Genomic DNA, 26,925 nt, shown 5'->3' with positions numbered 1-26,925 from the left:
CCGGCTTGAAAATGTCAAATTAGCAATATATAAAAGTCCTATTTTTCCTATTTCAGTTGTTAAAATTCATTATAATTCGTACGCCTTTCCGATATTTTAAATGTTTTCTATTCGTGGTTTTCCGATCTATTGGTCAAAAATATGTAGTTAATAAATAAATAAATATAAAAAAGTTGGGCTGTCCTTCAAAAGATTTACGGAGTACACTGTTAACTGGTGGTGAACCCCTGGGTGTTTTAGTCAATTGCTCGAGTAACTCGAAGATGAAAAAATATTTTGTTCCATTCATATGGTTATGAAACAAACAGAACATATTTTTTTCGAAGTGTTTTTGAACATACAGTTTGAAGGAACATTTTTAATTATTTTTATGTTTTAATATCTGCAGGTTATTTTGGTTGCTTAGCAGGGAATTGTTCCATGCTTCTTGTCAACTGTGTCGTTGCAAGCAAGTATCATGGCGGCGGCTGCAGCAGTTTTGGAGAGGACTGAAACTCTTCCACATTTCGATAATCAAATGGGGATTGATATGTTGAATAAGTTAGGTATGTTCATTTAAAGTTTTAGTTTCATACAGTTGGCGTAAATTTTCTTTTAGTGAACTAATTTTGTTTTTGTTTGTTGGTATGTAGTTAACGTTACCCCTCTGTGTGACATTGCCAATGTCTGTATGATGTGCTGAATCATGGTGTGATGGAAGTGCAATTTGTGTCCGTCACAGAGATATTCATTTACGTTTTGAGACAATTGACAACTAAATAAAACTGTGCTTAGATAATTTATAAAAGTTTGTGTCGTTATTAAAGCTAGCGCATCATCCATAAGTGACGATTGATATTTTTTCCATTCAACAGCAGTTCTTCAATTACCGCTCGAGTGGCACATTAGTGTAAAATTATTTTTTCCATTGACTGTACGATTTAGGTTTTCCAGAGCCATGGTGCGCAATTTTGACTAGGGACTCCCCTCTTACGAAGGGCAGGAAATATATATATATATTATTTTTCCTCCTTGCCTTCATGGCAAATAGATATATTTATTTGCCTGAATACTAATTTTTCTGGGCTCTCGAGATTTCACTTTCCTCACGACTGTCCCCTCCCTCATTATATTTTGCCGTGACTATTGGTAATTAAATACTGATGTCACATACAAGAACTTAGTGGGTAGTACAGGTGGTAGAATAATCGGCCTCCTCTCACCAGGTGAAAAAGACCTGAGTTCGAATCGTGTCAACGACGCGAGGAATTTTTATAAGGACGCTATAAAAGTTATTCCTTATAATTTTATATAGTTGAAGATATATTTATGTTGTACTAAAACATATTTTTTTAGTGAAACCTGCAAGCATCAGATATATGAAACTATAGCATTTTGTGAGGCCACACTGTACTGCTAGTATAAAAAAAACTGTACAAGACTAGTTAAGCGTTAATGAAGGTACACACTTGAAATAACTGTTCAATGCTCATTAACAATATGTGCACATGATATATCTTTGCCCAGTATGTGTTTTTCATAATGCTTTTTGACAGTGATTGCATTAAGATTAGGTTACCTTTTTTTTTTTTTTTTTTTGATGGGCATATAGAACAAACTGCATATTTCCCACACTCTTGTGAGTGCATTTAGTATATTGTAGCTGCTTAATATTTAATTTTTCCAATGTCATTTTGGAGAAAGTAGAATAAATAAAATGAAATGCATAATAAGATAATACCACCTGTAAAGAGACATGGTTTACCAAAGATGGTTAAACTAGCTACAGTATTCATCTCTTGAGAACTAAATGAATTGTTTTTAGAAGTAAAGGAAGGTGGTAGGAATGATGGTTACTGGTGACCCCTGTTTTTTGTAAACAAATGTGTTGATGCAGTTTTTTTCTAATGATGTGTTAATGAATTTAGTTTCATTAATCAGTTAAGGTCAAAGTGGATTTAATTTTGCTAACCACTTAAAAAAAAGCAAAGAATGTGAACAAGATCAATAAAATGATGCTTCTCAGAAGATTAATGCTTAAATTTTTAATAAATTAAGCAGATAAGAAAAAGCTTATCAAGCACTGACTTGGATTCTTGTAACGGGAAAAGTCTCTTCATCATGCTGGGCCTGAAGCTATTATAAAATAATTGTATGTGCATTATTTTTTGTTAGTCTCTGGCTCATAGCATAGAAATCTTGTTAGTTATATGGTGAATTTTTTAATACTAAATGGTGTATGGCAGCCATTGTGATTCAGCTCAGCTGAGCTAATGTGTTTGTTTTGTGTTGTTAGGTTAATTAAAATAGCCCATATAATTAAGGGGTCAATTTTAGATAAATTAGTATAATGGATAAATAAAATTATATTACTTAATCATTCTTTTTGTAATAAGTTTCACAAATTCCTGAATTAATTTCATCTACAGGAACAGTGCACACCTCAGCAGACAGAAATTGTGAAGTGTTAATAAATTTCACCACTTAGAAAGTTAATAATTAAATTCATAAACTTACCTGTTGATGATAAACAGAATATCTCAGATGGCATATCTGCTAATCTTGTTACTGACTGGATAACAAAAATTATCAGATTCTCTGAATTTTCCACAGCATAGTTGCTTTGCTATTATGGCTACATATATTGAGAGAGCTTTATGTAGTTGCATAACTAATAGGTGTTTCCCAAATAGTGAAATCCAGTTGTAGTTTTGAGAAAGCAGTTTTAGAATTACTGTTTCAAATCTTCTGATGTCAACATTTGCCAAGTTTGTGTTGTTAAAATTATTCTTGTAGGGATGAAATACTTTATTCCACATTCCACTTTAAAATCTCATCCTTTATCTCTAAACCTTAGTTTACAAACACATGTGCTAAGGCTGTTTAAATAAGAACGTTGCATATTGCAATTGGCTTGCATTGAAATCTCCAGATTTATTTTCTGCTTATGTCAAAGCTCGCAACAGTTGCAAAGCAGTTATTAATTAGTCCAAACTAGATTTTGAACAGGCTAAGAGAAAATTTGCTTCTTGTCCAAATGGTAGTCGAGCATTCTGGTTTATTGTCAGAGCTATTGTCACTACTTTTTCCAATCTCTGTTCCCATCTCTGGCAAAACTGGATGGTTCTATTGCCACTTCATCTAAAGATAAAGTTGACCTACTAGCATCCTGCTTTTCTTTTAACTTGTGTATTAACTTGTGTGATGATCTTGGTAAACCACCTTTTACCATTCCCAATACACTCCATCCTGTGGTCTTCCGTCAAAAGGATGTCAGAAGAATTTTGAACAGTCTTGATGCCAAGAAAGCACCAGGTCCTGATGGCATTTCTGCAATTGTCCAGAAAACCTGTGCTCCTGAGTTATCTGTTCTGTGTCACCTTTTTACATTTATTATTTCACCAATGTTTTTCCTTCTGCTTGGAAATTTGCTCATATCCAGCCAGTTCCTAAAAAGGGTGACAAATTTCTCCTGTCCAATTATTATCCCATTGCACTTCTACTCTTTCTAAAGTAATGGAAAAATCTATTAACTGCTAGCTCCTAAACTGGCTATAAACCTTCCATCTGATCAATAATTGCCAGTATGGATTCTGTCAACATTGATCTGTTGGTGATATACTGGCTTATGTTACCCATCTGTGGACAAAATCAATGGAAAAGTTTGGTGAAACACAAGCAGTTACTCTTGACATTTCAAAGAACTATAACTGGATGGGTGCTTAAAGCACAGCATTGGAAATGCCTTTGAATGCATGGTTTTACAGGAAGCAGAGGGGAAAAGGCATGCAAACTAGACAGGCACTTTCAACACTGTGTTGGATGACGTTAGCTGGTGTTCAGCGTCTGCTGTCAGAGGCATTGAAAGTGCCAGTTACTTGGTGTTTATATTGTCTGAGGAGAAATTCTTCCCTTGTATGGGGTGTTTGGCCTTCATTGGTTTGTTTGTTATTATTTGGAGAAGACAATGTTTTCATACTGAGAAATTTATTTGTGAGTTGGAAAGGATGCCTGTCTTATACAACATGGCATTAAAGGATTACCTTACCTCAGAGGACTAACAAAGGGTTTTTATGAAATTTATTATATGTGAGGAAAAGTATTAAATCATTTAAAAAATCTTTTGACTGCCACATACTTTTAATTCAGATATGTTGTATATAGTTTCTTATTTTTCACAATTTTAATTTTCTATTAAAATTTCTAAAAAAAACTAGAATATAATTACAATAAAATTAAATTTTATTGTAATTATATTCTAGTTTTTTGTCAAGAAAGGGCACCAACAGCATTGAAATATCTGGAAAAAGAATCCCTTATTTACACGCCTGAAGCCCGCCCTCTAACTGCTGTCATTTCTATTCCTTCTTCCATCTCACAAGTTAATGTGTCTTCAAAAACATATCCATCCCTTCTCACAAAATTATGCAACAATTTTTTATTACGTCGATAGCAGAATGAGGATTTAGTAATATATTAGGGTAAAAAATGGCAATTTATTGCTCAGTATTCCAAATGGGATTCCAAGCGCTCTTTGAATAGACCGGGGTTCGAGCCCCTGACTGCTGAATACGGTCAATCTGCCAACCCGCACTGGACCAGTGTTGCAGATTATGGTCCATTTCCCTCAGCATGAATTGTTGTGGAGGCTTCCATCCTGCAGTGGGTTGATAATGGTTGCACTTTTTTTTTATTTTTTTTATTCCAAACGGGCATTCTACAAGTCCCCTTGCTCGAGTTAATCTATAATTGAAAATATGGTAGTTTTAAATTTTCAGTCAGTCCAAATGCTTCGTCCCTTACAAAAACAAATAGCACTGTTGGCTCATTTGTACCAGTAAGAGCTCTGTTTAATGTCAAATTAAGTTGTTTCATTACCAATCTTCTTCCAAAATTTGAATTTTTAAAAATGTTCAGATCACCATCACATCCATAAGCACCAACGTCTATTGCATTGAAACAGTAGTTTGTATTGATTTCTGCATCACAGTATCAAATTTTGCGATTTTTTCACTAATTAACATTAGAAGTTCATCAAAATTCTGTATCGACATTCTGTAAAATAAAAAAAAACAAACTTTTTTGGAAACTTCCTATGTGTTTCAAACATAAACAAAACTATGTGTTTCAAAACATAAATATAAAACTGTCCTGTTTTTAATCCATTTGAATTTTCTGGATGAATCTACCATCATTGTTTTCTCTTTCTACTCACAATCAACTGTATACATAAATGCGCAATACATTCAACTTCAACAACATCCATCTTGCAACTGAGAATAGAAAAATTGAGTTGCTGTTGATATCCAATGAAACAGAAACATCCCTTCTAGTTTGAAATGATCTGACATTAGAAATGCTACACGTAGTTTGCTGCTTTGTAGGCATTTACAATGCTAGCTGCCGGCGCTTTAAGCACCTGTCTAATATAGCTCAACGGTTTTTGATTGTGTTTAGCCTTATGGTCTTCTATATAAGCTTCCGTCGTATGGTTTGCCAACTGTTTTTTGTAATTGGGTATTCAGATTTCTCTCTCACTGCTAATTGTGGGTGATGGTAGATGACTCTGTCTTCTAACCTCACCACTAATGCTGGTGTTCCCCAAAGTTATGTTCTTTCCTCCACTCTATTTCTCCTGTATATTAATGATCTTCCACTGACCAGAAATCCTATCTATATTTTTGCTGATGACACAGCACATTGCATTCCACCTTCCAGTTTGAGAAACCTTGTCCTGCACAAACATCTTCAACTTCTCAAATATTCGCTACCAATTCCTAAATGCTGATCTCCAGATAATTCTCTAGTGGGATAAAGATAACTTAGTTGTGATTAAAGAGGCCTGTGCATTCTGGATTCATTATTATTGTGGATTATTGTGTGACAGAGAGCGAAATGGAAGGCAGAATAAATAAGTTTAATACTATATAAATACTTGGCATAAGCACATCACAAATGTTGCTTCATCAGCATCTAAAAACTGGGGTTTCTTTTTCGCACTCAGTGTTACTTTTTTCTCCAAATTCTGTACAAATCGCATATCCATCCTATGATAGAATATTGTTCCCACATACAGGGTGGTGCCCCAATGTACATTCCATTCAAAGCTATGCAGTTAAATTAATTAATGACCCATCTCCACTCCCTGTCACATAAACTGTTTTTTTCTGCTGCATTCCTTTTCTATAGATACTTCCATCGGCACTGTTCTTCTTAATTGGCTTTTATAATTCCCTCTCTTTCTCTTCCAAACCAGTCTGAATATGTGCCGCAATCACCCAGCATCCTTTTGCTGCCCATCTTCAAACTCCCAGACCCAACTGTTTTTCTTCCACATTTATTCCTCCAACTTCCATTTTCTGGGACAACCTCCCTTCTTACATATTTCCCAAAATTGCAATCTGCAGAAATTCAAGTCTAATGTCAAATTTTCTTTTATCTTCTCAACCTTCAACCCATGCATAGTACTAAGTACCATAAGTTCTAATACCTTGTGTGTGTGTGCTTGAAGTTTTCATGAAAAAAAAAAAAAAAAAAAAAAACTTTACCAATTTAGTCATTAAATTTTGTAAAAGTTACCTTGGTGAATGGAACATTCTCTGCTGTTCATGCATACTGTTAATCAAGTAATAAGCATTATATTCTTATTGGTGGCATTCTACATAGCGTCTTTTAACCTTAAATCCCCTCCAAAACTAAATATCTGCCTTTCACCTTATCAGTATTTACCAATTACCATGATGTCAGAAATGTTCACTATGAGACTCTCTCTCTGCAGTTATGTACCATTCTTTCCTTACTTAAAAATTTTGTGAAGGTGAATATATTGGTGCACACAACTAAACACCAGTACAATAACTCCAGGCACTAATGTTTTCTTCTGTTCTCCTCTTAGGTACTTGTGAAATGACAAAAATAAGTGAAATCCTCATCTATTTTTGTAATTTCTTAACAAATATTAAGAAACTTTTGTCATTTCTTAACAGATGTGAGGAAGTTAACCGTTTTAATAACAGATGAGGCTTATTCCAATGTTGCTGGGAGTGTCGAGAAACAAACTGCAGAATTTGGGTTGTGGAAAATCCTGAAGAGTTACAACAAAGAGGATGCATTCTTTGAGATTCACAGTGAGGTCCACAGAAGATTCAGATGATGACAATTAAGATAAGATCTTGCACCAGTCCTCGAAATAAATGATCATCCCTCGTAGTATGTTGCCTTTCAAGACATGCATAATTTTTTTATTTTGTTGGATCATTAATTTAGAAAAAATTAATGATCTTAATGTTATTGCCACATATTGCATAATTGTACCTTATTTCTTTGGAGAAGAGAATAATGTAACTGTGGCAGTGATATCTAAATGATACTTGGATATGTTGCAGAACTGTTTATTCTGCATTGCAATGTAGATACATAATTCTTGCAAACCCGTGGTTTCAACAAGATGGGGGAAAAGTATGCAATACTGTTAGAATTTCTATGACAGTAGTTTGCATCACAAATGAATTTTATTTCCCCAAAATGATTGACATTGCCTTTTCTAGACAAATTTTCAATTTTTATATAAGAGATTTACACCTTTTCTCTCAATATGAAGAATGTGTCATAAAAATGCTGTTGTAAAAAGCGCAAGTGAAAGAAAGGCTATAACATCTTGGATATAACAAAAAGGTCATAGAAATGAATGAAAATGGGGTTTCCAGTATCTTTAACATGATGAACTTGATTTGGAGTTCAATTACAATGATTGTTAAGGAAAGGATAAAATAAGGAAATTCAGATTGCTACAATTTAGATTGATAGTAGCATCCAAATTTCCTTATTTATTAACGAGACTAAAGAATCATATTAATATATTACCAAAATGGGGAGAACTATTATTCGTTTGTCTGGTGTCAAGATCAGACTGAGAAGTGTGTTCTTAAGAGGCTGGCAGTGATGAAGGCTGTAGCTTTAGGCCTTTGAAAAACTATTAAGAGCTTGACTGTGTAACATCACCAGAAAAGGAATTTAAAACAAGCATTTGGTTCAGATGTTTCAAAAAATGAGACCAGTTCCACAATATTGGAGTTCGAGGGAAAGCTGCTATTGCAGATATTTTGGCAGCTGAAGCATACCCTGAACAGCTGAAAAAGTCATTGAAGAGTGAAGACACTCTTCAAAACAAGTTTTCAATGTAGATGAGATAGAATATTTTCTGGAACGAGATGCATTCTGGAACTTAGATCACTCGAGAGGAGAAAAATGTCTGGGTACAAAGTTTTAAAGAATAAATTGACTTTCCTGCTAGTAGACAACATAGTAGGAGACTTCACAATTAAACCTATGCTTGTCTAACAAACTGAGAAATCATGGGCATTAAAAAAAGCTCTATGAATGAAAGGTTTGCATTTAGTAATTTTTGAAGGTGAACCGAAGAGCTTGAGTTACCACTCCACTTTTCATTGCTTGGTTCACCGAACAGTTTGTGCCAGCTGTGCACAGTGGAATTTAAGGCATTGCTACTTTTCAGTAATGCTCTTGGACACCCCCAGTATCTTAGTGATTTGAATTCCAGTATGATGTTTGTGTTTGTACCTCTCAGCACAACTTCCATCCTGCAGCCTGTGTACCAAGGAGTTGTCACCACCTCCAGACCTGAAGAGGACATTTATGAAGGTAATTGCAGAAAGTGAGCCGACCGGGCTAGCCGAGTGGGTAAAGTACCTGCCTGGCAACTCAAAGGTCGTGGGTTCGATTCCCGCCTCGGGCTTGGATCAAAGTACTGCAAAAACCTTGGGAGGTGCAATATGGCCACAGAAGCCTATGCGCCAACAACTACAAAAAAAAAAAAAAAAAATTACAGAAAGTGAAGAAGAAAATGCAATAACCTTACAGGAATTCTGGAGAAAATTATGTTCTAGATGCAGTGAAGATTATTGCACAAACATGGTCTAATGCCAAGAAGAGAAATATGAATGGAATATAGTGACTGTGTCCAACTTGTGTAAGTGAATTCCAAAACATTGAATCCAATCAGAAAGCAGCAGCAGATGAGGCTGTGGTAATGACTATAAACTAAACTTAGGAGTGGAGCTTCAGAATGTGGAAGGATTCTGAGTGAGTTTATGGAACTGCAAAAACAATCATTTTAGAATCTTTAGTTCAGAAGAGTCCTCCATCAAGTGCCCTTATGATTGGGGGATTAACTGAAGCATTTAAACTTTTGGAACAAGCCAAAGGTTTGTTTTTGAGGACCTTTACTTTGAGCAGAGCATGAAGCTTTGTAATGGTATTGATCAGCAAGTAGCTTGCTATGTGAGAAAGGCAAGACAAATGACCCTGAGCTCATACTTTAACAGATTATCCCCTATTGCTACAACATGTGGTGCATTATGCCCATAGATGCCGATGCACCTAATAAATCCCCAAATAAACAAACAAGCTACCACATCCTTTGGTGATTCATAATCTTATACAAAAAATATGAATTTTCCCATCTGGTTCTTTTAAATATGCAACAGGTATTCATTTATAAATTGTTTTTAATGTATCTACAATATTTTAATACTAATAAATATCTTCTTACTCTGATTTTTTTCCCTCCTTTGTAATTTGCTGTAATATAGTATTTCAGGAATGAATAAATTAATTGTTCTTATATTAGTGTGAGATTTTTATTGTTTAATGAATGTCTTATACTAATGTAAGAACCATTAATTTACACAATTTTTCTCTTAGAAATATGTGTCACTTTAGTGCTGCTTCATTTTTCTTAAGATTTTTGTAAGTTTTATCCTTTAGCATTACCTTCTTGATTTTGGTTTGTCGTTTTAAAGGCGACATGGTCCGTATAAATGAGCTACTCATGCTGTGTGGAAATTTTTAAAACTGACTACAGAATGTTGTTATCAGAAGTTTAATTATTGAAATGAAATAAAAATGCTTTTCAATTACCACAAATTTTAACTGTAAAAGTTAGTGCTATTCTTGGCATATACAGGGTGATTCACAAGGAAAGGTCATACCTTTGCCAGTTGATTGGCTATGAAGCTATGGAGTTTGGAATGATAAGTAAATAAAATATAAATAAGTGTCTGTTTATGCTCTGGGTGGCTGAGCCAAGAAGAGTTTTGCAACTTTATAATAACTATTTTATTGCAGCTGACATAGCAGCATGTACAGGTTTGATCTTGGAGTGTGCAAATTTGCTTCTGTAAATGTTACTCCAGGACCACAGCTGGTCCCAAAAAAAACAAAACAAACAAACAACACTATATCAGTGTGTGTGTGTGTGGGGAAAGAGAGAGAGAGTGTTTATTTTAAAGATTTTGCTGATGTATGTTATTTTTATGACAGTTGTGTCTCCAGATGCATCAGGTGATGAGACCATTTGTATTAAAGAGCAAAGTATCCTAGATTTGGGAAGGATGCTGAGTCGGACTGGTAGAGCAATGGGTGAGTAGGAAATATATTATTTTGTAGTGAACTTATTAACTTCTAACATGTGACTGACTTGTCAAGTACTGTAATGTAATATCTTTCAGGCAGTGTAAGATAGATTTATTTTATCCCTTCAACGATATACTATATTAGATTTAGTTCAGTAATATCATTACAACAGAAACAGTTTCTTAGAGCTGAAGCTTAACTGCTGGCTGCAGCCACCAATTTTTAACTTCCATTTCAAATGGCCTCAAGGCAGAAAGTTAGGTCACAAAAAAAAAGTCAATCTCAAATGTTGAAATTGTGGAATATAAGACAGTTGCCATCAGAGATAGCTGTAAATGGCCACATATCTAAAAATATCTTGAGAACTATTCCAATCAGAATAATGTATAGCCAGTGACCTTGTTTCTTGTTGTTTGGTTTTTAGGAGTATTAGCAACTAAGGCCATATTGCTCCGGGATATGCAGTGGTCATTCCCTGACCTTTCCGAATCCTCCGTATTTGGTGGTGACGGGCTCGAACCCCGGTCTAATCAAGAAGCGTGTGCTACGCACTGCTGCTCCTTCCCACCTGGCTACGGAGGCACCCCCAAGTGACCTAGAATTGTCTGTATATGCAAATATTGGCTTTGGAAGGTGTGCTCTGCATCTGGTGGTTCTTCATGCTTTTAGTCTTATTTTTTAAAAATGCCTGCATGCCGTATTTATAACAAAATTACTTCACTCATCAATATATAGAGTGGACAAAAAACATATGTACCCCATTACTAGATGAAGATGTTTTATAACCCCTACAAGATAGAATTGAATAATGAAACGAATTAAGCAGGCAGAAGTCAAAATTGTCTTTTCATTAAATAATTTTTTTGTTGTATGTCCAAGTGGCAGTTATTTTTTACTAAATAGCTGTGTTTTATTGCTGGTTTAAATTATTTCAGTTAAGCTTACAACTAAGAATCTTTATTGAGGAGCATATCAAAGCTAGTCAGCTGTTGTGACATAGTGTGCTTTCAGAAGGAAGCTTCCAGGATTGTGAGGCACCAAAAACTAAAACAATATGATGAATTATGATCAAATGGAAGGAAAAAGGGTTCAGAACCAAAATTGTAAACACTTGGGACCTTGACTTGACAAATCAAGATATTTGTCTGACCAGGTGACTCAGGGATGCTTGAATACCAGAAAATGTAAACCTCTTTTTGGGATCTTGCAGTCTAATTACATAGGCAACAATCAGTCAGATGGTAGCAGATTACAGCAGTGGTATTCAAAGGGCATTATTGGAATGCAGTGTTGGACCCTCTCACAGATTGGGGAAGTATAGTAGTAGACAACATAGCAGGATTTCACTCTCTTGTTAGCTAAAAACAAGCAGCTTAAGGTATATTGGGCATAGGAACACCGAAATTGGATATTTGATGAAGTAAAAAAGGTCACTTGATTGGATGGATCATCACCATTTCATGGTTCTTCCACCACCATGAAATGGTGGTGGCAGAACTTGGGGTATGGTTACAGCAGCATGAACCAGTGGAACTGTTGTGCCGAGGGTTGTGTAATGGAGAGAGAGGGGTGTTTTTGTGGCACATGTTAAGTCCCCTGGTAATGGCGTATCAACATTTGAATAAAGTAGCCTACCTAAATGTTATTGCCAACCAAGTGCATTCCTCATGTTTACAGATTATCTATCTGGTAACAGTTACTTCCAGAAGGACAATCCATCATTCATAAAGCACAAATTATTCAGAAATGGTTGCAGGAGTGGATGACTTTACTTTACTTCATTGACCTGCTCAATAATTTAATCTTAAGCTGATCTGTGGGATTAGGTGGAGCAATCTTTTTGTGTGTGTGTGTGTGAGAGAGAGAGAGAGAGAGAAAGAAAGAAATCTAATATAGCTGTGATATGATTGATATGTGTGTGTTTTTTTTTTTTATGTGAACCCCAAACACGAGAGGTATTAGAACCTATAGTACTTAGTACCATGCTTGGGTTGGAGGTTGGGAAGACGAAAGAAGATATTTGTTGACATTGGACTTGAACTTCTGTAGATTGTAATTTTCAGGAAATACATATGAAGGAAGATTGTTCCAGAAAACGGCAGTTGAATGAATAAATGAGGAAGATGAAAAATTGGTTCTGCGGGTTTGAAGTTGGACAGTAAATGGATGTTGGCTGGTGGCGGCACGTGTTCGGACTGTTTTGAAAGAGAGAGCAGGAATAATAGAAGCCAATTCAGAAGAACAGTCAGTGCCCATGGAAGTATCTGTAGAAGAGGCATGCAGCAAAAACAAAACGTCTACGAGAAAGCGAGTGGAGAGACTCTGTTAGAGATGAATCATTAATTAACCTAACTGCCTTCTTCTGAATGGAATCAAGAAGCTTGAGAGAGGTTTTGGGGGCACCACCCCAGATGTGGGAACAATATTCCATGGCAGGGCGGATTTGCGATTTATACAGAGTGAACAGCTGTTTGGAAGAAAAGTAACGCTGAGAGCGAAAGAGAAAACCAAGTTTTTTTGATGCAGAGGAAGCAATATTTGTAATGTGCTTATGCCAAGAGAGATTAGAAGTCAAGGTAATCCCCAAAAGAGATATATCATTTTGCCTAGAAATCGGAGTGTCACAAAAGATAAGCATAGGAGTAGAAGAATCCTTTTTGCGAGATATAAGACAAGACTGAGTTTTAGAAGGGTTGAAATCAACTAAGTTGTCTTTGCCCCACTGGAGAATTACCTGAAGATCGGCATTTAAGGAATTGGTAGCAGATTTTCGAGAAGTTGAAGCTGATTGAGCAGGACAAAGTTTCTCAAAATGGAAAATTGAATGCAATGTGCTATCATTGGCAAAACTATGGATAGGATTTCCAGTCAATGGAAGAAGGTCATTGATATACAAGAGGAAAAGAGCGGGGGAAAGAACTGAACCTTGGGGGACACTGGCATTAGTGGAGAAGTTAGAAGACAGAGAGCCATCGACCATCACCCTCAGTGAGTGATCAGAGAGAAAACTGGATAACCAATTACTAAAAACAGTTGGCAAACCATAAGATGGAAGCTTGTTTAGAAGACCTTTATGCCAAACACGATCAAAAGCCTTTGAGATGTCAAGAGCAACTACTTGTGTTTCACCGAACCTTTCCATTGAATTAGTCCATAAATGGGTAACATAAGCCAGAATATCACCAGTGGATCGACACTGACGGAATCCATACTGGCGATCGTTGATCAGACGGGAGGTTTCTAGATAGTTTAAGAGTTGGCGGTTAATTGATTTCTCCATTACTTTAGAAAGAGTAGAAGTAATTGCAATGGGACGATAATTGAATGGGAGGGATTTGTCACCCTTTTTAGGAACTGGCTGGATATGAGCAAATTTCCAAGCAGAAGGAAAAACACCTTGGGAATAAGAAAGTGAAAAAAGCAGCAAAGAATAGGAATAAGTTCAGGAGCACAGGTTTTGAGAATAAGTGGAGAAATACCATCAGGACCTGGAGCTTTCTTATCATCAAGATTCATCAAAATCCTTCTGATATCCTTTTGACGGAAGACCAAATTGGGAATGGTGGGAGGTGGTTTACCAAGATCATTAATACATGAGCTGGAAGAAAAATGGGATGCTAGCAGGTCAGCTTTATCCTTGGCTGAAGTGACAACAGAACCATCTGGTTTGGACAGAGGTGGGAGCAGAGATGGGCAAAAGTTGCGGCCAATAGCTTTGGCAAGAGACCAGAATGCTCGGCTACTATTAGGGCAAGAAGCAAGTTTTCTACTCTTAGCCTGTTCAAACTCTAGTTTGGACTGATTAATAACTGCTTTACAATTGTTGCGAGCTTTGGTGTAGGCAGAAAACGAAACTGAAGAATTAGAAACAAGCCAATTACGATATGCAACATTCTTCTCTTGAACAGCCTTAGCATTTATTGGAAAACCAAGGTTTAGATAAAGGACGAGATTTTAAAGTGGAGTGTGGGATAAAGGATTCCATTCCTGCAAGAATAATTTCACTGACACGATCTGAACAAACGTTGACATCAGAAGTTTTGAAACAGTAATCCGACCAAGGAGAAGAAGAAAAGAAGTCTCGAAGAAAAGAAGTGTGGTTTTGTGGAATGCTTTATTAGATCGATATATTTAATAGATTGACTACTCATTGTATATTGATATAAAATTCAAGGGCGCCATTAAATTCAAGAGGCATTAGGTGGCTCTGCTCATCTTTAACATAGTACAGCATATACCAGACATGAAGTTTTTTGTGTTGGCAATTTAGCCTTTCATATATTTGTTTAGTTTTTCTAAGTTTAGATTATTTTTCTTGAAAAAAGATATTGGAAATATGAGTTTACAACATGATGATATATTTATTTACCATAAGTGCTGTTTCCTTGAATTACTGGGGATCACAAATATATTTTATAATTCAAAAAAAAAAACAAAAAACTTCCATTTCATATATGGAGAAGTTCAGAAACAATTCATCAAATACGATTACTACAACATAATAGAAGATAGTCTTGATGCAAAATGGGCTAGTTTACCTGCTATTTATGGAGATGATGGATGGAATTTTTAAACAGATTATCTGAAATTGTTAAGTCCTCGTGCCTCATACGAGGACTGGTACAAAATTAATGCCTCAATTTTTTGCTTTCAAATGTGACAACATAGATCATGTCACTGAGTGTTTACTAGAGGTCTCTAGTTTCATCATACTGAGTGTGCCACTGTGATCAGTCTCATGAGTGCAGCACATGGATAGTTCAAAATGGTGGACGTTACAGATATGCGTATCAAGCAAAGAGTGGTGATTAAATTTCTTAACAAGGAAGAAGTGACACCTATCAAAATCCATATGCATCTCAAAAATATTTATGGTGACAATACTGTAATGTCCACTTTAAGAATGGGGAAAGTAACATTGTTGACACACCCCGAAGCGGCTGGCCAGTAACATCAGTGACAACATACAACAAGAACCAGATTGACATGCTGATCAAAGAGTAGGTATAGGGAAACCTGCTGTGGTAACCATCACAAAAGGAACTAGGCTACAACACGGTTTGCGCCTGTTGGGTCCCGAAAATGCTGCCACATGAACACAAAGAATCCTGGAAAGTCATCTGTGCGGAACTTCTCCAGTGCTACGAGAGTGAAGGAGAGGTTTTTCTTTCAAGCATAGTCACAGGTGACGAAACCTGGGTCCACCATTATGATCCTGAAATGAAGAGAGACAGTCGATGGTGGCACCATCAAAATTCACTGCGCAAGAAGTAGTAGGTCGAAAGACTGTCTTCTGTTGGTAAAGTCATGGCAACAGTGTTTTGGGACAAAGATGGGGTCTCGCTTGTGGACTTCTTGGAGATTGGCACCACAATCAACTCAGATTAATATGTAGAAACATTGAAAAAGTTGAATGTCCGCATCTGTAGAGTTCAACCAGACAAAAACCTTAATGAGGTGCTGCTCCATGACAATGCACGACCCCACACCAATCTGCGCATAATGGAGGCCATTGCAAAAATTGGGTGCACTGTTCTTCCTCACCCCTCTCATAGCCTGGATCCTGCACCTTCCGACTATTACTTCTTTGGCCTGCTGAAGGATGCACTCTTTGGAACCCATTTTGCGGACGACAAACAGGTCAAGCGTAGTGTTCACGAAGCCCTCCGGAGCAAGGTAAGGACTTGTACAGGATTGGAATACAGCATCTGACTCAGATGTTGGAAGGGGCTCACATCTGGTGAGTATGGGCTTGGCACGCCCAGGGACCTGAGCTTGGTGTCATCATTCTTCTCTTTCTTGGTGATTCCTTTCTACTTCTCTGTCTTTCTCTGGTAACTCAGAAATTTTTTTTGGCTGGTGCAACATAAGCCTCAGGCTTCCTTGCACTATATGGCTAATAATAATAATCAGTGCACAGAAAACGATGGTGACTTTGTTGAAAAATAATAATGTGTTTATTAATGATTGAGGATTAATTGATGTAAAAGGCATAGTTGTAGGAATTAAATTTTCTGAGGAAAAAAATAGGCGGCATTACTTTCATACCACTCCTCATTGTAATGCAGAATGTGAGTACGTTTTCATTCTCACCAAAAAAGAACAGAATGGAATTCAGATTATCTGTACTGAATAAAATGCAAAAAATGCAAGTTTTTTGAATTTTAACTAAAAGCAGCTCTTTGGTAGAAGAGACCTTTAGTCGAAATTTCCTGAAAAAAATTAAGGTTACTGTAATTCTGTAAGGTTTGATGTATATTTGCAGTTTTCTTTTTCCCTTAATGCAAAAAAAAAGTCCCAGAAAGCTAATATATATTCAGTTCATATATATTCATTGTAAAAATATTTCCAATACTAAAAATATAAATGTATAAAAATATACAGGAACTCCCCAACTTATGTAAAGGTTGCGTCTGCGGAATGCTACGTAAGTTGGGGAATTACCCCCATGCTTGTGCAGCACTCGCAACTGTGCTTGCTGAATTGATTGAATCAAAAAAGAAATGTTCGACGAACATGTAAATAGAATTATTTATTGTATTTATTCAATTTTTTTATCTCATGCTCATGAAAAATTACAAAAGTTTGTAATTTAGAAAAATTTCAAAATTATAAAATTACAAAAAAGAGAGGCGACACGCATAACGTCAGTAAGTTTACCTCTCGAGAATCGTTGCCTTCAGCTGATAAGTATGCCACTGTGGAGATTTAGAAGCCACTCAACCTTACGAAAGAACATATTAATAGATGACTGGACGGTGGCTATTTTCATTTCATCGTAGATTTCTTTGTAGCAAGCATATCATTCATCCCTCTGTTAACTTTTAAGAATCGTTTGCTGTCAGGATCCATCTTCTCAAACCTTGCTATTGCTGATGCAATTTCACGAAATTCCATTGCCATCTCTTTGGTGATGAAGTGTCTCGGCTCCTCACTTGGTTCGTCTAGAGCTTCGTCAGCATTTTCTTCTTTCATTATTGCTGTCTGCAAGTCAAAAAGTTTTTTGTCAGATAATTCCTTCTCTTCTTCCTCTATTAACTCCTCCACGTCTTTGGCATCAACCTCCAATTAAAGTAGCTCCTGCAACCTTTAGTCTTATCTGTAATATCTTCATATGATTTGTCTTTTTAAAATCCTTCGAAGCCGTGAGTTTTATGTGAAGTGGGCATATTTTCTTCCATGTGCCATTTAAACAACTTTCAGTAATTTCCGCCCAGGTCTTATTAATGTTTAAGATGGTGTGGTAAATATTGTAAGATTTCCAAAAGTCTCTTAACGTAAAATTTTTCTCACCGTCTACTGCAGACAATGCCTGAGCAAATGTTGTGCGTAAATAGTATGCTTTTAAATTCAAAATAACATCCTGATCCATAGGTTGGATAAGTGAAGTTGTGTTTGGCGATAGAAATATGACTCGCGTTCGAATTGAAATCATCTGGATGCATAGAATGTTCAGGAGCATTATCTAATAGAAACAAAATCTTGAAAGGAACGTTGTTGTCTTTACAATATTTTTAAACCTTGGGAATGAAGCAGCATTTAAACCAATCCTCATAGAGAGATATTGTTATCCATGCTCTCTGGTTTGATCGGAAATGCACGGGTTGGATGGATTTATTGATACCCTTAAATGTACGAGGATTTCCGGAATGGTACACAGGCAGTGGTTTCAATCTGTAATCTCCCGCTGCATTGGCCCCAAGCAAGAGCGTGGCCCTATCTTTTGAAACCTGACATTGTGTTTTCCTCTTTGGCAATGTATATTCGATCCGGAATTTTTTTTCCAATACAGAGCAGTCTCATCAATGTTAAAAATTGGCTGTGTTGAATAGCTACCTTCATGGATAATTTTTTCCAACACATCACAAAATTTCTCTGTAGCTGTAGAATCGGCATCGGTGACTTCACCGCATGCTTTAACGTTGTGGAAACCAGCACGATGCTTGAACCTATTAACCCACCCGTTGCTTGCCATGAACTTGGGTTGGGGTTCGCCGTACTTATCATTAATATCTTTATAAATACTTGTTGCTTTTGCTTGAATGGTCATTAGAGTCAGGGGCTCTCCCTTCTGAATCTGATTTTGTATCCATATTATTAACAGCTGTTCCATCTTCGATATAACACCTGAATGCTGTTTTGTGATCATTCACTGTTGATCTTAAGTGCGTTGATCCTTTGACATGTTCTTTTATAAACACACTGTCCTTTAAAATAGTATTCACTGTTGAAGCAGCGAAACCTAATTCCGTGCAATAGATGACAAATGCTGTCCTGCTTCATACTTCTTAATAATTTTCATCTTCATTTATAAATCAGTTTTTTGTTTCCTGGCACTACCACCACTTTGCAGTTTTTTTGTTGGTCGCTTTAACTTCATCATTGCAATATGGAAATAGGAATAAAGAGAAGTTTCCAAAAATTTGTATTTTATATGATTGAAGATTTCAGTGAAGGAGAACATATTTCACCATAATAGCGTAAAAACCCACACAATTGCAGTTATCTGTATTATTGCAAATGCAATAAGATCGAGTTTACTACCCATTTATAATTAGATGCACGAGCAGAAAAGCCCAATATACCAGAAAGTGCAAATTGTTTTTTGGTCATGATCTCCAGAAATGTGCTTTAGAAAAATATCACAAAGGCGTTCAAAATTTATTTTTATAACAGGAACATATGATAACGATGAAAGGGTAGTGCAATTTCCATTATAAATATGACATTTTAGAGAGATAAATAGCTTAGTAATATAGTGAAATTTTCAACTTCCAAGGACTTGGAATGAATTACAAAAAAAAAAAAAAAAAAAAAAAAACCAACAATGTGTTTTGGGTTTACATTATGATATTTTCATGATACCGCCATTTATTCCTACGGGAGGCAAAATACGTTTCCACAATTTTTTTAAAGTTTGTACGGGCCGGGAAAAACTTACATAAAGTCAAATTTCGGTAAGTCGTGTATTACGTAAGTCGGGCAGTTCCTGTATAAATAAAATATATGAGGGGGTGATCATTTAATTTATGGACTGGTGAAAGATTTTATTTTTACCAAGCAAAGTTTCCATAACTGCCACTAGAGGCACTCTCCCTGATTTCTACTGAGCAGACTGTGTGCACATGCCAGTACTTGTCAAGATAGTGTTGAGTGAAAGAGTTTTTTTAGCTGTGTGTCGTTCATCGACGATCGTTTCGAAGTATCATGTCAGACATACAGATTGAACAGCAACATGTGATTTGTTTTTGTCAGGAATTTCATCAGAAATGTTTAAAGAGATGAATGAAGCATATGGTATTGAGTGTCTTGGTAGAACAGCCATATTTAAATGGCACAAGTGGCTTAAGTTCTTAAATCCCTTTATTTCCCTCACCAATCTTGTTGTCCTTCTCTGTACACGCTCAAACAAATCTACATCCTTCCTAAAATGAGGCCAGACCTGTATGCAGTACTCAAGGCGTGGCCTGACCATTGCCTTATACAGAGGGACAATCACCTCTTACCTGCTAGCAAAATTCCTATATATCATTGACAAAACCGCATGACTTGCCCTGATAGTCTGTCTGCATTGCTCAGAAAACTTCATATCTGATGTCACAATTACTCGCAGGTCTTTTTCATTTTATACCACCTTAAGTGTAATACCCCACAGTTGGTACGTTTCTCTGGGGTTACTTCTACCCATATGCAGTACTTTGCATTTGTCAAGGTTAAACTTCAATTGCCACTTCTTAGCCCATCTGCCCAAATTTTCTAGATCCTGTTGCAGTAGCACATTGCCATTCCTGTCATTAACAACCCTGCCAACCTTTGTATCATCTGCAAACTTCGACACTAAGCCTGATATACCTTCATCAATATCATTTATAAATATACAAAACAACAGTGGACCCAACAGTGAACCCTGTGGGACACCACTAATAACATTAGTCCACGAAGAGCAACACTCATTGATTACCACCCTCTGTCTTCTCCCACTCAACCATCCTTTTATCCATTATAACAACTTACCCTTAATGCCATTCTGCTCCAATTTGTACAATAGTCTTCCATGCGCAACAGTGTCAGAAGCTTTCCTGAAATCCAAATATATGATATCAAAATTATTTTTTGCATCTAGTTCCTTTGTAACCACATCATAATATCCTATCAAATTTGTCAGACAAAACTTTCCCTTAACAAACCCATGCTGTGTCTGAATTATTGCTGCAGTCTTGTCTAGATGATCCTGCAATGCATCTTTAACCAGTGACTCCATTATTTTACCCGGAACAGAAGTTAAACTAACTAGTCTGTAATTACTCGTGTCACCCTTCGATCCCCCTTTGTTCATTGGGGATACATTTGCACATCTCCAGTCCATGAGGACCTCCATTGAGTCCAAGGATGCTCTCATAATTATGGCTAAGGGTTTGCTTAGTTGCTTTGCCACCTCCTTTAATATAACTGGATAGATCCCATCCACCCCAGGTGCCTTTCTTATGTTTAACTTCAACAATTTCTCCTCCACTTTGCTCTCAGTTATTACAAAATCATTAAGCAACCTGCTACAATTTGATAACCTTCTGCCATTTTCAAACCTTAATAACTCCTCATGTGTGAATGTAGATGCAAAATACTCATTCAGTTTGTTTGCTATCTGAGCAGGATCATCAACAGTCGAACCATCGATATCAAGTGGACCAATCAGATTCATTCCCCCTTCCTTTTAGAGTTTATATAAGTAAAGAAATCCTTGCTGTTTTTCCTAGCATCTTTTGCCAAAGATTTCTTGTAATCTTCCTTCTCCTGCCTAACCTCCTTTTTGACCTGATTACAGACTAGCTTATATCTGCCATATGCTTCTGAGTCGCTTGATAATTTAAATGCATCCCATGCATTTTTCTTCTCTGTCACTAGTCTCATTAGTTCATTTGATAACATTTAGGCCTAAACCTTGAACAATATTTCTTAATAGGTATGAAACTTTTAGTAGCATCCACGATTAATTTCTTGAATGCTTCACACTTAGAATTTACTGCTGGTAACATCGTCAGTTGATTCTAAGTTGGATGCATTCAAGGAATTAATCGTGGATGCTACTAAAAGTTTCATACCTATTAAGAAATATTGTTCAAGGCTTAGGCCTAAACCTTGGAAACATATCATCATCCCACATTATAGTTTACTTTGCATTTATTTGCATTTCTTCTGTCTGTGCTGTGTAATACAAAAGTTCATATTTTTTTGGCCGGTGTGTGTGTACAATTGCTAAAAAAAATTACATTTTTTTTTAGAAGCAACTTCATAAAATTTTTTAATTTATATATTGGAATGTGTGTAATTATGCCCTGTTTCACATATTCTAATCTACTTATTATATTGTTTTTGGTCATTGTTTTTTTTTTTTTTTTTTTTTTCATTGTCTACCTAGCATGGTTACTTTTATTATTTAGTTGGTACTTAGTTTCTCCTATTAGCTGACTATTGGTCCAAGTTGAGCTTGTCATCAAGGAGAGAAAAAAAAATATATTGTTAAATATTCTCATTTTCTTCATATCTTATTTCTTGGTTAAACCATTATAAATCTGCATATCATCTTTCTATAACTATTGTGTAATGAGCATGGGTGATATATTCATTTCTTAGATGTTAATTTTTTTTGAAGAACTCCCAGATAAGTTTGTCTTAATTATTTTTTTATTTATTATGTTTTTTTTTTCTCTTTTAGAATTAGGACAACTGATTAAAGCTACTCGACCATTCTTGAATTTCATCAGTAAAGCAAAAGCTGCTAAACTAGTAAGGGCGTTGGTTGACATGTTTCTTGACATGGAGGCTGCAACAGGTTTAGAGGTATGACATTTGGTTTTTTATTATTTATGGGTATAAGAAAGGCTTAAGTTCTGTAAATTGCAGTGCCTGGAGAGTAGGCACCTGGAAGGTGATCTGATTGAGGTGTATAAGGCCTTGAATCCCATCAGCATTGAGCAAGCTGAATGCTGATGGGATTCTTCCTCTTGCTCAGATTAAGAACCTGAGGGGGCATAGATTCAAATTGAGGAAAGACAGTTGTGGAATAGATGTGCAGAAATTTGCCTTTAGCCAGTGGGTAGTTGATTGGTGGAACAGACTTCCATCTTTTGTTGTGGAAGTTGATAGCTTAAATAAATTTAAGGCTGAGCTGGACAGGCATTTGGTACGAATGGAGGGGATAAATGGGAGGTTTTTTTTTTTTTTTTTTTGGCTGAGCTTGCTTTCTTGCATCGTATGCCTCTACTAATGCTAATAACATAAAATATTATAGTATGCATACCTTCCAACTCTTCTGATTTAGTCAGACGTTTTCCGATATTTGGTGTCTTCTGATGTCCAAGAAGTTTAGTTTTTTTTTTTTTTTTTTTTTTTTCAGATTTTTAGTCAAGTTTGTTATTTTTCACATACATAGAAATGTATTTTTTAAAAATTTTTTTCCCAGTTACAGATCTACCAAATTTAATGATATACTTTTAAAAGCTGACAAAGTCCAAATTTTTCTTTCCTGATGTTGAAAAAATATATGGACTGCTTATAGCTTATGTTTTGACAGTTTTAGAGTTAAATCTTCATTATAAAATTAATGTTATTATAAGATGCTGGCTGTAACCTGACAGGTTCTTGTGTGCAGTTTTTGAATAAAAACCATAAATAAAATCATTTTGGAAACTACTACAGTAAAAATTTGACTATATAGAAAACTCTAGCAGTAAAGGTTTGGCTGTGTCTAGAAAACTATTGAAGTAAAAGTTTGACGGTATTTAGGGTTGTAGAAAAAATTTTGGATTTTTAATCATTGATTAATGGTTAATGTGGGAACATTATTTTCAAGGGTTACCTATCAGATGACCTATCAGTTGCTAAAGTTAAAGTGGTTTAAACAGCCAAGGAGTGAAAATATCCCAGAACAAATGCAAATAAATAGTTGACATAAAGTTCCTAAAACTGCCATGGCTTACTGTGTTTGGATTTTATTTATTTATTATTTTTTTATTATATTTTCTTTATTTATTTTTTTTATTATATTTTATTTATTTATTATTTTTTTATTATATTTTATTTATTTATTTATTTTTATTATATTTTATTTATTTATTTATTTTTTTATTATATTTTATTTATTTATTTTTTTATTATATTTTATTTATTTATTTATTTATTTTTTTATTATATTTTATTTATTTATTTATTTTTTTATTATATTTTATTATTTTTTTTTTTTTTCACTCTATACACTATTGTAAACTTCTCTGTTCTATTTCATGGGAGGTCTATCTCTTCCCCTTATCTTCTATCCAACCTCCCCATCCCTTCCAATCCCCATACTTCAATTCTTATCCCCACTTCCTTTCCCTTGGGGCTCCCAGGCGTGCCTGATAGTCCCAGTAAGAGTCTCAGCTAGAAAGTGGACCCTGGCGCACCTCCTTGTGGCCAAGGTTGGGAGTCAGGGGACCAGGTGTCCCCTGCCCCCTGGCTGCAAAGTCATCAGTGCCGGCACTCAACATAACAAGACACATACTTACACACCTACACTTGCTGGCCTTCACCTTTTCAGATGCTACAGCAGCATATAGGGGAAACCCTGGAGACCATAATTGAAACAAACACTCCTTGACCTTGTGTTTGGATTTGACAATACTGTGTCTGCTAGCTAAACTACATCAAAAAGTAAAGGATTTAAAAAAAAATTTTTCTCTATATTTCATTAAAAAAAGTGCTTTGTACAAACACATCTGCTCTTCTTCAGGGAGGAACACCCACCACACTTTTGGAATCTAATTTAATGTAACCAGGGTCATAACTATGTGTGATATGATATGTATGCATTTTATATCTGTTAATTCAATTTTATTATTAAATTTTTACTTATTTCAGTGTAATTTAAAGAAATGCCTGACACTTTTATAATTATAACTAAAGAATATTGCATTCCCTTCAATGACACTATAACTCAGTTTGACTGTAATTGAACATAATGAAAAAAAAAAAAAAGTCAATAAAGTAATGAACTTTAAATACAATTTATTGAGTTCATGATGAAATGCTTAAATTATCTACTGCAACATATGCCATGCATTAATTAGGCACCATTAATTTGGAAGAAAAGTTTGGAAAAACCATTTGGATAGTGCCAGAAGGCAGTTCTGGATAAAGCTAGATCTGTATTAAAAGGCTTCTGTTTTTCAGTTTTCTAAACATCGGCATGTAAGAAGGCTACTGTAGCTGAGTGGTCAGGCATGCAGGTGCATAAGTACACGTGCCTTGAGTGACCTGGGTTCAAGCTCATGACTGCTGAATACGGTGCTGTTTCTTGTATTCTCTTAAACAGAAAATTTATTTATTTTATTTTATTTATGTATATGTAGTATACAGGAGTTGTGTTTTGTTTCCATCCTTTGTTCTTATTTTTAGTTTACTTAATGGGAATTTTTTCAGTATCTGGTCTTTACATTCAAAATATGTCAAAATTGAACCAAAGACTACTGTTATGGTTTCTTTTCACTTATGATTCCTAAATTTAAAATGAATAGGTCATTTGCATTTTTATCATTAACTGTTTAAATTGGAAAATGAAAAATTTCTTTTAAAGCTTTTTGTAAATTAAGTTTATTTCCCACAAAAGTAATTGTTTATTCCTTTAATGTTAACTTTTCCATCAACTTGTACCACATAGTTTTCCCTTCACTTTCACAAAGCTGTTTCTGTAGAGTTTCATTGGTGATATCATTTATAAGTTCTTGGAGGAATTAGAATATTTTTAAGTGCTAGAATTAGAGATGAAGGGATGCTGTCTGTCATCAGCTGCAAGCAATATGAATAGCAATATATAAATACTGTATTACATAAACTCAGAGACGTACAAGTTAGTGCAATTGCATCATTTTATCATTTTAAGTAGTTATAAATTGGCCTCATTAAGTATATATCTCATATATATTTAATGATGTGTAAATATATATACATCATTAAGTATACAGGGTGTCTCAAAAATATTGGTACAAACGTTTAGGGGAGGTAGGTAACATCTATAGGAATGTTTGTTATTTGTTATTGTTTGTTTGTTATTTGGTTTTTAGGAGCATTAGCAACTAAGGCCATATTGCTCCTGGAATATGCGGTGGTCATTCCCTGACCTTTCCGCATCCTCTATATTTGATGGTGACGGGCTCGAACCCCGGTCTAATCAAGAAGCGTATGCTACGCACTGCTGCTCCTTCCCACCTGGCTACGGAGGCGCCATATATAGGAATGTGAATCGCATAGGAACCCATAACTGGAAATGTCACGGGAAAGTAGTAGCAGAGGCACAGCAAGAGTGGGCAGGAAGAGCAGCAGTGCATAGCACACGCTTCTTGATAGACCAGGGTTCGAGCCCGTGACTACCAAATACAGAGGATGCGGAAAGGTCAGGGAATGACCACCGCATATCCCGGAGCAATATGGCCTTAGTTGCTAATGCTCCTAAAAACCAAATAACAAACGAGGCACAAGAAGCAGAAATGACACAAGACAGTAATTAGTGGCAAACATTTATTTGACATATTAACAATCGAGTACGAGATGGATGCATTTCATGATGTTACAACAGATGCTCGAAGGTTCCACCACGAGACGCGATGCATGCGTGACACCGACACAGCATGGATTGGCGGACATGGTCGAACACACCTGGAGTTTCTTTGACAGTAGCAGCAGCGCAGACGAGTCTCGCCACGAGATCCATTTCCGTCTCTACAAGCGATTCATACACGATAGATTTGAGGGCCCCACAGAAAGAAATCAAGGCTCGATAAATCAGGTGAGCGTGGGGGCTAGGCAACGGTTTCACCCCGGCCAATCCATCGACGCCCAAAAAGCCTGTTCAAATGGTCACGAAAACACCTTCCATAATGGGCAAGCGCCCTGTCATGTTGAAACCAAATGTTGCGTCTCACATTTGCTGGAACATAGTCAAGTAACCCTGATAGAACTTGTTCAAGAAAGATCCGATATTTAGTGGAGTTCATGTGGGATGGTAACAGGTATGGGCCAACTAAGCAGTCACCAACCATACCTGCCCACACATTTATTGCGAAGCAATGTTGTGCCACATGGGGGCGCACACATTGTGGGTTGTCGTGAGCCCACACATAAGCATTGTGCTGATTGAATAAGCCTTCCCGAGTGAAATAAGCCTCATCCGTGAACAAAACATAGGCTGGAAAATTCAGGTCTTGAACACTTTCTTGGAGAAAACACTGCGCAAAAGTCACACATGCAGGATGATCTTGGGGAAGCAGTAACTGAACCCTTTGGAAATGAAAGGGGTGTAAGGAATCATCGTGCCAGACACGCTGTACACTGCAACGAGACACTCCTAAGGCAGCGGCAATGGCACGTGTGCTGGTAGTAAGATTATTCTGGATGGCATTCAACACACTTCCTTCCATGGCGGGAGTTCACGTTGAACATGGTCTGCCCGCACTACTCCTGTTACCTCTAAATGACCCATAA

The 26,925-nt window shown here is 36.1% G+C and overlaps 1 protein-coding gene across 2 annotated transcripts in view; it reads left to right on the top strand.

Moving 5' to 3' along the window:
• Window positions 1-442: 442 nt before the first annotated feature.
• LOC150090994 (26S proteasome non-ATPase regulatory subunit 11-like) overlaps window positions 443-26,925 on the top strand; it is a 158,184-nt gene continuing 131,701 nt past the window's right edge. For both annotated transcript variants that reach the window (XR_016547367.1, XM_090380996.1), the window contains exons 1-3: window positions 443-545; window positions 10,321-10,419; window positions 22,127-22,251. Coding sequence is in view for 1 of the 2 variants with exons in the window: in XM_090380996.1 (XP_090237122.1) it covers window positions 458-545; window positions 10,321-10,419; window positions 22,127-22,251 (312 nt within the window). In the remaining variant the exon portion in view is untranslated. The remainder of the gene's footprint in view (window positions 546-10,320; window positions 10,420-22,126; window positions 22,252-26,925) is intronic.

The sequence above is a fragment of the Mastigoproctus giganteus genome, chromosome 1 (genome assembly GCF_048544385.1).
Source record: "Mastigoproctus giganteus isolate SK-2022 chromosome 1, ASM4854438v1, whole genome shotgun sequence".
Lineage (NCBI taxonomy): Eukaryota > Metazoa > Arthropoda > Arachnida > Uropygi > Thelyphonidae > Mastigoproctus > Mastigoproctus giganteus.
Note: the sequence above shows the minus strand (reverse complement) of the source record. Positions and strands in the feature narration are given on the sequence as shown.